This window comes from Salvia hispanica, unplaced genomic scaffold, assembly GCF_023119035.1.
Source record: "Salvia hispanica cultivar TCC Black 2014 unplaced genomic scaffold, UniMelb_Shisp_WGS_1.0 HiC_scaffold_516, whole genome shotgun sequence".
Classification (NCBI taxonomy): domain Eukaryota; kingdom Viridiplantae; phylum Streptophyta; class Magnoliopsida; order Lamiales; family Lamiaceae; genus Salvia; species Salvia hispanica.
In genome coordinates this window covers 1-12,291 of record NW_025952263.1, presented here as the reverse complement: position 1 = coordinate 12,291, position 12,291 = coordinate 1, and the positions used below count along the sequence as shown (strand labels likewise).

At 34.0% G+C, this 12,291-nt stretch overlaps 2 protein-coding genes across 2 annotated transcripts; one reads left to right on the top strand and one right to left on the bottom strand.

The window, feature by feature from the left end:
* The first annotated feature begins 216 nt into the window (after positions 1 to 216).
* Positions 217 to 3,580, top strand: LOC125199483 (DNA replication complex GINS protein SLD5-like). The gene is made up of 6 exons (XM_048097472.1): positions 217 to 545; positions 2,014 to 2,136; positions 2,245 to 2,327; positions 2,395 to 2,504; positions 3,089 to 3,164; positions 3,251 to 3,580. Exons 1-6 carry the CDS (start codon positions 375 to 377, stop codon positions 3,348 to 3,350), a joined length of 663 nt encoding a protein of 220 aa, XP_047953429.1. The 5' UTR covers positions 217 to 374; the 3' UTR covers positions 3,351 to 3,580.
* Positions 3,581 to 5,462: 1,882 nt separating this feature from the next.
* LOC125199474 (calcium-binding protein CP1-like) lies at positions 5,463 to 6,120 on the bottom strand. The gene is given in 2 exon segments (XM_048097468.1): positions 5,463 to 5,839; positions 5,841 to 6,120. Coding segments are annotated over 2 exon segments (456 nt in total). The 5' UTR covers positions 6,021 to 6,120; the 3' UTR covers positions 5,463 to 5,563.
* Between the last annotated feature and the right edge of the window lie 6,171 nt (positions 6,121 to 12,291).

The window sequence follows — 12,291 nt, the reverse complement described above, 5'->3', positions numbered from 1 at the left end:
AAATGAAAAAAATTTCATAAGAATATATTTTTAAAATAAGTACTCGTATTAAATTAAAAATACTAAATTTAATCATTAGACACGAGAGATGTTCATCAAATCATTAGCACATTTGATTTTTCCGATTTTATTAGGGTAATTTATTATTGTCGATTCAATTAAAAATATTTGATGCGCAGAATCACATAAGGGGGATCTTCACCGCGAATCCCTGGTAGGATGGAACTCAATCCAACGGTTGCTGATCATCACAACTTTGGCGCCATTTCTATTCCCTTTCCCCGCTTTTCACCTTTCACTCCAACATAATTTAGAAAAGAAAGTAGAAAAGAATATACAATTTGTTTTGTTGGAGGAAGAGGAGATTTTATTCCATGGATTCAGGTGCAGGAGAAAGCTCTGCTGCCGACGACTACGAGTCGTTGATGTCGACCACCGACGCCGAGCTGCTGAAGAGCGCGTGGCGGAACGAGAAAGCGGCGCCGGAGATTCTCAATTACGCCGCTGATTTGGTGCAGAGGTCGCGCCAGCAGATCCAATTAATGGTGAGCGATAACTCTTCAATAATTCCAGACGCAATTGCCGATTTTGAAAGCTTTTTGTAGCTTAATTTCATTGGTAATAGGTAGAAATACTTTTGTTGTGGTTAATTTTCAATGGATTTGTGATTTTAATTTGGGCGCTAGGGTTGAAGGTTTTGTTAACTGAAATTAGTGGAGTTTTTGTACCTGTATTTTGCTCTTTCGTCTACTAATCGGTTTGCGGTCATGATTTTGTGTGATTCTGACTGTTTCAGTTGAATTCCTTTTCGAAAGATTATATTTTTGGATGAAAATAAACGCTATTTTTATTACGAAAGTATCAATTTAGTTTGCTAATTGATTGTGTTCAGTGTAAATTTGGGGCTTTTTTGCTTGATATATGCTATAAAATGGAATTGTTAAAATCAACACTGTGCACACCTGAAATTCTATTGAATAGAAAAACTGTGTTTGTAGTGCTTGATGAAAACTGTATATGTAGATTGAACTTTTTCTCAGAACTCGCAGATGACAAGTTGATAACTCAAAATCTTTTCCTTGCTAAACATCTAATGTGTTGGACATTTGTGGGAATGATTTCCAAACTTGATTTCCTGCATGATGTTAACCATTTGTTTGAATGAGCTAATATTGCATTTTGAAATCAATAAATGATAGTACTATGTTTTGTGTGCATCTGAATCCTACTTTGGATATGAGATATGGAATGAATCAATTTCAACTTAATACTAATATCATTAATCAGCTTGCATTTAGTGATAAACTTGCTTTGCCAAAGAATATAACCATTGGTTGAGAGAACATCACTGAATCTTGAAATTTGAAATGCAGTGGTGTGTGGTTGATGTGCAAATCACTCATATTTTGGATATGAGATATGTATTGAATCAATTTCTACTTACCTATCTGCCTGCTTGCAATTGAGTGATAAACTTGAAATTTCTTGCAAATATAACCATCGGTTTGAAAGAACGGTCATTGAATCTTGAAATTTGAAATGCAATTATGTATGATTTTATACAATAATTCATAATTTTGATATGATCGATTTCTGCTTGATACCAAAGCCATTCTGCTAGCATAGAGTGGTAAACCTGCTTTTCTTGCAAATATAACCATTTGTTTGAGAGGACGGTTGTTGAATCTTGAAACACTGATTTATGGTTGCTTTTAAAATCATTCATATTCTGGTTATGAGATGTGGAATGAAACAATTTCTACTTTATATATCATGCTGCTTGCCTTGAGTAATCAGCTTTCTTTTCATGCAAGCATAACCATTGGTTTGAGAGAAAAGTTGTTAAATCTTTGAAATGAAATTGTTTGAGTAAATGATTCATATTTTGGATACGAGATATTGAAGTAATCTGTTTCTACTTAAATTTGTGGGTTGTTGGGGAATATCCACCCATCTTCTGTGGCTGTTGGTTTGCACTGATGAACTTTCGGCCTATACTTCACATTTTTTCAGGAAGAAATGGTGGACGATTACATCAACGATGGTGTTGATCCACTAACAGTATCTCTTTACCAGATTGACTTGGACAGGACCATGTTCTTGTTGAGATCTTATCTCCGCACTCGTCTTCAAAAGGTGATACTTTGGCCACGCCTTAGTTACTGTTCAGAAGAATGTGGTTCATCTATCACTCGACAAGCAATGACATGCTTCTCGACTAACATTGTTGTTCCCTTGATGCAGATTGAAAAATACGTCTTCCATATACAGAAAACTGCAGAAGAATGGAATAGGCTTTCAAAGCAGGAACAGAAGTTTGCTTCAAGGTGACTTGTTTCCCTCTAGTGATGAGTCTTGCTCGTAGAATTCTCTGTTTCTAACGTTTAAGTGCAGGTTTGCTGGAGACATAAAGAATCATCTGGATCAGTCTGTGCTCTCTAGATTGCCAGATCAATACCAGTCCCATTTGAGGCAATCTGCAGCAAGTGAAGAAGGCGACATGGGTGAGCATGGTTTATATGTTACTCTACTCTTCTCTTTTTCAACTCATTTGATTTTTCCTTATCGTGCACTTCTTTTCATTTCTTCATTCTGTCTTCTTATGGACTATAGCCTATAGGGTTATCATTAACTTATGACTTGAACACGTTTACACAAAAATATCATAATGAGAATAAAGGGTAATTGTGCCTAAGCCTAACTACACAAACTTTCACCAATATTTGATTTTGCACATGAACTAAAAGCCCCTCCTCTGTTTACATGAACTTTGAATTGTTCTTATTTTCTCATACGGTTGTCAAAAGTTCGTGTATCTATGCACCCCCCAAGAAACTGTCATTTCAATAACTTTTCTGAAAAATAACACCGGTTCGGATAAAGACTCTGGCACTGGATTTCTGACTAGGCAGGCCAGAGTTTTTGCAAAATGCTCCAAAAGGTTGGAACTATAAGTTGATTTATCCCTCTTGCAGCACACTTCTTTTCATTTCATTTCATGATCTTCTCTCCTTATAGAATAACTCTACTACCATATGAAGTGATATGAAATTCTGAACACCCCTTTTCCACCTTCATGCTATGTTAGTTCCAGAGCCGCAGCTGGATTCCTATGTCGTCTGCAGAAGCAAGAAATACTTGGGAGCCTATCAGCTCGGCGACAGGTAATATACCAACTACAGTTTTTGTACTCAATTATTCCTTTTTGTAACTATGCTCCTTACATTTCTATGATCCACAAACATGACAGTGGAGAGGAGCTTATTAACATTGAAGCAGACGATTTGTATGCTTTGCCATACAAGTCTATAAAGCCTCTCATCGAGAGTGGCCAAGTCGATCTCGTTTAACCACCCGACCGCAGCTGCTGCCGCCCCCATGTGTGATAGTGAAGGAGGATGTTAAATTGCAAGGACAAGAACAATGCATCCAGCTCTTGTACAATGGCATTTGTTTGTCGTTGCACCTGTGTTTTTGTCTTTGTGATCGGCTGTAAGGTATGCAATACATGAATTATATACGGTTCAAGATTCGGGCACGTGTTATTTAGTTGGATTAAATCTGAAGTAAGTTTGTTTTATTGGATGGTGGCCTCTGAAATCTGAATGGCTCCAATCTAGTTTATATTTATAAATATAGTTTAATGTGAGTCACAAAATCAAAATAAGTGAACTAAAAGAGCCACTCTTAACAGTTTACATTTATTATTACTTATAATAATTCACAATCACGGATATTTTAACTTTTAAGTGAGTCATGAATTTATCTTGTTTTGCCTAATGAGTAATAAATTGATGTTATTTTTTTACAATTCATGACCAAAATTATCCATAAGCGTGAATTAATAGTACTCCCTCCGATCCTAAAAATAGAAACTTATGAAATGACATGAGTTTTAATGCAAAATTAGATAAGAGAGATTAAAAGAAAAGTGCGGTAGTGAAAAATGAGTCATATCTCATTAGAGAGAGAAAAAAATTCTTAAATATAAATTAAAAAGGGTATAGTTCCTATTTTAAGGGACAAGTGGAGTATTATTTTGTATACAATTCACAAATGCGAAGTTTCTTAGAGCATCCACAATAGATGCCGATCGAGTTGAGATTGGGCTCGGGCATGATCGGGCATCCATTGCAAGTCAAGGGCATGCCCGAGGATGACGAGAGTTCGGGCTCCCATTGCAAGCCGATGACCGAGCCCGAGCCGATCATTTTCCGTTTTTATTTTTATTTTTAAATTATTTAAACCCTAATTATACCACTATAAATATTCCAATTTTCTTCACTTTTCACACACCAAACCTTTCACTTTCTCTTTTCTATTCTCTCAATATCTACACTTTTAACAATGGATCCGAGTCAATTCCCAAACCCCCATAATGTCGACGAAGATATGCCCATGTTTTAGTTTTAATGTAGTTTTTTTAACTAAGTATGATGTAGTTTCACTTTTAAATTAAGTAATGTAGTTTTTTTTCATTTGTGGTGTTTAATATAATATATTTTAGTATTTTAGTTTAATTAAAAATAAAATTAAAAAACAATGATTTAAAATTGAAATGAAAAGTGGATAAGAGATAGAGCATCCACTAGGGTCCATTATTGCAGAAAGATAGAGTATGATAATGTGGGTCTCACTACTAGGACATTCATTCATCCATTGTGAATGCTCTTAGTCCTATATTGATTTTATCAACAATTCACAATAGTGAAACTTTTACACTTTTAGTCATGAACTACGTTAATTAACGTCAAAATTGTCCACTTTAGAATTGATTTAGTCGACTGTGATTTCGAAAGTATCTTTTTTTGGTTGAGGAATATCGACATATACCACGCACGCAATAATTTGCACAAAATCTTATGTTAAGTTTTGGAGGTTAATGAGCCTTTTATTTAACAGACTTTAAGTTTTGGGTGCATGTATATTGTCTTTGTTTTCTTTATTTATTTAGAGAATTTGTGAATTGATTTTGTCAAAATTTTGTAGGTATAGTTTTTAATGACCTATGAGCCATGCAAAAGGCCATAAAGCAAACATAGGGCAATTGATCTCTTACTCCGAATGTTCCAGAATCTTCCAAACACATATATGTGGCTCCTCCAACGCCTCAAAACAAAACGAGCATCTAGCAACCGCCCGTGACGAACCATCGAGGAATTCGAGGAATTCACAATTGATCAATTATTTTTTTCGTATAATGAATTTGTATCTCTCATCATAACCTTTAATAGTATAATTTTTTAGACAAATCACGTGTATATAACATCGAAAAGGATAGGAATAATAGGAATTCAATAAACTATAGTATATGATGAATTGAAATATTTATTTTCAATTTTTCATCCTAACGCAATTGGATTTTGAACCAAATAACGAATCCATATTCAATTAATATTGTGAAATATTCTTATCATCATTTCACGTACATCGAATTAAACAAAAAATCAACAAAAATAAAATGCTACACAATATTTTCTCATTAAAATCACGTATAATTAAAAATTTCCCTCCACAAACCCAACACACCTTAAATTAATTTCAAAAAAAAAAAAGGAAACATTCAAACCGCGAGAATTTTAAGCAAACCCTCAAACGTAACGCCGCCGCTCTCATCTCCGCCGCCCAGCCGAATCATGGCCCGCACATCCTCATCCCGGGCCTCCAGCCCGGCCCATTCCAAATACACCTTCAAATCCTCCATCCCCACCTTCCCGTCCCCATCCTTGTCCATCACCCGAAACGCCTCTTCCATGGCCGAATTGGCTCCGCCTCTCCTCTTCCCGCCGCCCAAAACCCGCCGGAATTCGTCGTATTCGACGAATCCGTCGCGATTGGAAGTCCGCGGCGGAGATCATCGACCCGATCACGTCGTCGTCGGAGCCGGAGATCCCGCCGTAGAAGGCGCGGAGGTCGGCGTGGCTGATGCGCCCGTCGCCGTCGGCGTCGAGGACGTCGAACGCCGAACGGAGATTCGATTTCTCGACGCTTCTGGAAAGCTCGCTTCCCGTTGGGCACATTTTGATTTATTGAATTTTATATTTTTTTTAAGAAAAAAACGAGAAGCGAAGGAAGCTTTTGAGAGAAGAAGGTGTAGTTTGTGAGGAAGGAGGGTTTGGCATTGAATCTCTATTTATAGAGGGAAAAGTGTACTTGGTTTGTGGGCTCCATTGATCAAAATTCTACCATACTCTTTTTTGTTTTTTCAATCAAACTACAATATGTTTACTTGGAAATATATGTGAGGTTGTAGTATTAAGGAGAGTATTAATGAAATTTATGATTTGATTGACTTAGTTTCCTAAATAGAGTATGAAAATTGAATGCATGTACATTTCCTTTTATAATAAATTGATACTAGTGTACATCGTAGCATCATTTTTCAATGCGATAAAATATTAGGGGTCTGTTTTGCTTTCATATCGGCCGCACACATCTAAATCATGATAATCTCATGTTATTTCTACATGGTAAGGAATGGAATGTTGATCCTTTTACGGTTATATTTTTAAAAATTACTAATAAATAAATGTTTTGAACTATCATAATTTCGTCGTTTTTATAAAAATTACTAAATTTTAGTAATTTATTTTGTCAAATGTCACACACCTTAATTTCTCCCGTGCATGAAAGGATTTCTGTTATCGGAAATCGGCTTCTGAAGACATGATTTTAAGAATTTAAATAGTTTAGATAATTACTTGTATGATTGTCTCAAATCAAATAATAATACTCCTCCGTCCACAAACAATAGAACTATTGTTGTCATGCGATTTTAATGTAGAATTGGTAAAAGTAAGAGAGATGAGGAAAGCAGTAGGTAAAGTAAGAGAGATAGGGAGAAAAAGTGAGTAAAGTATGAAAGAAGGAAGAAAAATGGAATAAGTATGAGAGATAAACTTACGTTTTAGAAAGTGATCTATCTTTTTATGACGGTCCTAAAATAGCAAAAATGATCTATTTTTGGACGGAGGAATACTATATATACTAACAAAATTTGGAAGGTCCAAATGTTTGGGCAGCAAGTTTCGTCATTTTATAACATAGTCGCATGTGGAAAAGAAATCTTTGGTAGGCGTCGCATGACGTGTGCGCTGACGCCATATTTAACCTCCAAAATATTGATCACCACTTAATTTTATTTGTCTTTATTGGATCATTGGATGTATATGTACACCATTTCAAATGCAAATTTTGATACAATCTTTTTTTTCTTTTTTTAGTAATATTCTTAAAAAAAATAGTACTACTCCATTCCTCTACTCTTTTGCTCTTTGTTATCTTCCATGTCCCCCTTGATTTCCCATTGTTATAAAATTAGTCTGTACTCCTTTGAAAGTGAATCATCTATATTTATAAAAATGAGACATGATTAATATCAAGTTCACAAATAAAGAAAACAAAGATTCTAACAATCCTACGCACATATGAGTTGGAATAATCATGAAAATTTCCACATGTAAGCTAAAGAAATGTATCATCAACTCGTGTTTACTTTGCTACTAGTCACTAGATACAGAATTGGTTCAATAATTGATCTTTTCAATAATCATATAAATGGAAAAGATTATTTAAATTTGTATAAAGAAGACATAATCATTACTAAATCAATATAGAATAAGAATCAAAGGTCCCAACTTCCACTAGTTTGCTATATAATATAGGATTCATGATTCATTAATTTTTTCTATCTGTTTTTAGTTAAATGAGAGTATAATTTAAGAAATGAAAATTCTATTAAATGCCCAGAGATTTAAAAAAAAACACATGATAGGACAGTTTCATTAATTGATAAGTAGTATTTGACAAAGTGGAGAAATATCGAAAATTCCACAATTGATTTGACGTCACGCGACTTTGTTTTAATCACCCCGTTGATTAGGAGCATCATTTACTACTTTGCTAAGACTTATCTTTCTATTGTTTTAACTTTTATAAAACGACATGCCAAAACTCTCAATGAATGGTGGAAAATTCCGAATGTGGACATAAAGGTGTTGGAGAACATTTACTTTCAAAATTCTATTTTATTGGTCTAGAATTTATCCTCGAAATCAAATAAACATCGAAATTACGCAAATACTATACATGCTATCAATTATATTTTGAATTATTTAAAACAAATATGCAAACCATAAACTATAATGAAAAAATGATGTGACTCAACGTCATTTGCACAAGATAAAATTCCCCCTCGGTCCATAGGAAAATGTATATATTTTTTCATTTTGGGATGTCCGCGATTTAAAGTCTCATTTTTTATTTTATTATAAAATTAATATCATATAAATGAGGTCCACTTTTTACTAACTCATTTTTATAATTTTTCTTAAAAATATCAAACAATTTCTTAAAATTCATATTGAGAGAAGAGTATTTATGGCGACGAAGGAAGTACCTAAGTTTAGATCCAAAACCGATTGGATAACTAATTAATTTCAATTATGATATTTCTGCATTTTTTATATTGATATCATTGGTAATAAGGAGGGGAGATGGGACTAGACCACAAAATCGGTGCTATCCGGCTGGTGCGTTGCAGGGGTCTCGGTCGGGGTTCAAGCCGCCGCAACATTCCCATAGCGTCCATTTAAGGGTCCATGTGCGTTGTAGCTCGTTGGACTCTACCACAAGGTGAGATGATGTGGTGAATTGAAAGTGATAGTGAGATATCGTACAATTTTTATATCTTAAATCTTATTTATTGGAATAAACTATGCAATTCATTTCCAATTTCATTCAAAAACATATTCTCAACTTTATTCTTCCAATCTCTCAAATGGATTTCAACAGTCTTGATTTCCGTCAGCGAAAATCGAAGTATAATTTAAATTTTGAATCGTTTAGATAAATAATTATAGATTCCTTCTCAAAACAAATAATTGTACAAATCTCAAAATTTGGGAGGTCCAAGACCAAATGTTTGGGCAGCAAATTTTGTCATTTTATAAAAAATAAATCTTTGGTAGGGGATGAATGACGTCTGTGCTGACGCCTCAAGTCAATCAAAATATGCAAAGTTACTCGTGACCATAATTCAATTTGTCCTTTTATTTCACTACTCTTTCGTGACCATAATTCAATTTGTCCTTTTATTTCACTACTCTTTCGTGAATGAACCAATTTTCCATCAAAATGGAAAATTTGGCACAATCTTCTTCTTTATGGAGTACTCCACTAGTCTATTTTCGAAACATCTTTTAATTAAACACTTTCAAATTAAATTAAATTTATTAATAAAATGCTATGGTTTCACCTTTTGTTTTATATGTTTTATTTTTAAAACATTATTTATTCATTAAATACTTGAAACTGATTATTTTAATATCGAATAAGAAAATAAAGGAATATAAAGAAAAAATACTTATTTTAATAAAACACGTAGTTTTCGATATTGTTAAAAGATGATATTTTGTGCATGAATAAGACCATTAAGGAAAATTTAAAATTTTGCTATTTAAAATTTTAATTTTAAAGTCCATGAAATAGACTAGAATTCGATCAAAATTCATGATTTAATAGATATTAACTCTATTTAATTATGATAAGATTATCTTAAGCTGAACTCACAGCTAAGCGTACGATAGTTAGAAGTTTTTTTTTTTTTAATTCACATCACTCATATTGAATTGTTTCATAATTATGCTTTGTAATTTGTAAAAAAAATTTCTGTGATGGTCCTACAATATTTCAATTCGTTGTTCTTCATTGGAAGTTTTTAGATTCGTACCTAAAATGTTGTGCACAAAACGTGATTTTTAGCAACACTGTGATTTCCTAACTCTTTCAAATAAAACAAGTCCAAAAATATATTTCAAATAAAAAGGGAAGAATAAATAAAGAAAAAGAAGATCTAGATAGCAAAACCGAAACTCCTCTACAAATTAGTCTAATTGAGTTATCCTAGAAATAAAGGGTTGAAAATTACAAGCTGCATAAACAAATCAGGGAACAAATTAAAATAAATAAAATCAGCTACACTTTTACAAATGAATAATTTGAGCTTCTAATTGATATGGTATGTGTAGTAATACATCGTTACGTATAAGTTAATTTTGTTGTTATTAACTCATATAAAATAAATTCAACGTGAAAACCCTCTGTTCTTTAAATTTGATTGTATTCCTATCCGTAGTTTTTCGTGTATATTTTACTTTTAAATTATTTTAAAATCGTACTACTTCTTAAATTTATCTTACCACTGTTTTAATAAGTTCAATCAAGTCGGTTTTAATTTATTTTTTTCTTGAGTCGTTTTTAAGTGTTTCATATTTTTACCTTAATATCCTTGATTTTAGTAGATATATTTCACATAGATTAATTATTATTATTATTACTCCAATTATTTGATTATAGCTAATAAGATGCATTCAAAACTCAAATAAGTTGAATTAATATATTGCGCGCATGCTCATCAATGAGAGGCGGCGGACTTTGCGGAGAAGCGGTGGTCCAAAGGGTTGGGGATGAGTAGTGGGGATGGCGCCCCTCCTCCCAGGGGCGGATTTACTGGAACAAAAGAGGAGCAATTGCCCCACCTCATGTTTTTCATCACATGTATTTATATATCTATTTCTAATTAATTTTAATCTTCTACTAAATGCCCTTCTTAAAATTTTAAAATTCCTTCTTACGCAAATTTACCCCTTTCCTACAAATATCTATGATACGGGAAAGGGAAAGGGGAGGCGAGCTAGTGGCGTAAGAGATACCAACTGAGAAGACTCAAGATGAGCAATTAATGAACGACGAGCAAAAAGGCCGGAGAACGTGGAAAGGAAGGAAAGGCCCCGGAGGAAAACAGGAAAATCCAGCCTAAGAGACTTCTCTCATTAGTTAGTTAATTAAATATTTGTTACTTTGAATTATTATTTCTTTTTTTTTAGTATTATTTTTTGTTTTGAACTTATTATTGGTCGAGCATATTATAAGCTCCATTGGGGTTTTCTTTGTTGGTTCTTTCCCGAAATGCACAAGAGAGTCGAACCAACCCTAGGGGCCTTAAAACTATAACAGGGGTTCTTTATTCATTAATAATATCAAGAAATTTACCCCAAGTTTATCTTTCGTTTATTTTCGTTATTTGCTCTCCAAACCCTTGCTAGGTTTCCCGGGGCTCGACAAAACCTTTCCGCGAACCCCTAAATCTACCGATACGAGTTAATCGTATCATTTGGTGTTTTCTTTGAACTCATGACGTCCGGAAGACGACGAGCGTGGATCAGGGGTTTTTTTGGCATGTCCTCCGGCCATACCTCCGAGGCGACCCCAACACCCCGTTGACAACTTTGACATCACGTAAACGCCGACCACGGGGGTTTGGCCTGGGAACGCCCGGTCGCGGATCCAGACAAAGTTCAACTAACGCATCACGACCCCCCCAAAAGACCACCATTTTTTGGCGTTTTCCCCATCAAAAAAACAATCCCTCCAATCCAACCGACTTGCCCCCAACAACGTGTTAGAGTTAACAAAAAACCCGTGAATAAGATAATTTAAATTAACAAAGTCAATTTTTTTTTGTAACCGAATTTTGTCCACTTTAAGGTAACACTCCCTAAAAAAAGAAAAGATGAATTTTACAACCTAGATGGAATTTGACTATCCATCGAGAAAGGTTGCAATGTCACCCAAAATTTCTAAGCCTTACAAATAAGATGAATTTGGGGGATAACACCAACGATTTTAAAAGAAAATTTCCCCGGGCTATCTAAAAAAGGCGGGGCTTTAAAAATTTTTTTTAATCAATGTAGGTTAGCATTGAGCATACGGGATTGATTATGCACTACTTTGACTTATCAAATGGTGCGGTTTTTTAACCCAATTATCCCGAATATTGGGGGGTTTGGGGATCAATATTTTAAAGCTGGGTTGCTATTATATTTAATCGCCGGGGAAAAGGTCTCGCTTTAAATGCCCGAGGAGCCAAAAAAGGTTTTTTTATTTGGAACCTAGCTAGTTGAGTTTGATTACTCTATGAATAATAAATAAGGGTTTTATGCTAAGTTCACTTTTTAATTAATGAATTAATTAAGTCAATACACATTAATTAATTAATGGATATTTTTAAACTTAAGCTGGAAATGAAAGAAACAACCCGATTACTTGTAATTTCCCGATTTGGGTGGGGGGAGTTCAATATTACTTCAGAAAGGGGCGCCGTAATATTCCAATTATAACTTATATTAAATTTGGGGGTTTAATTTAATTAAAAAAGTAAATAATAGCTCATATCCCAAAACCTTTATAGATTTTTCTGGAAAAACTTAATATAAATGGAAATAAAAAAAG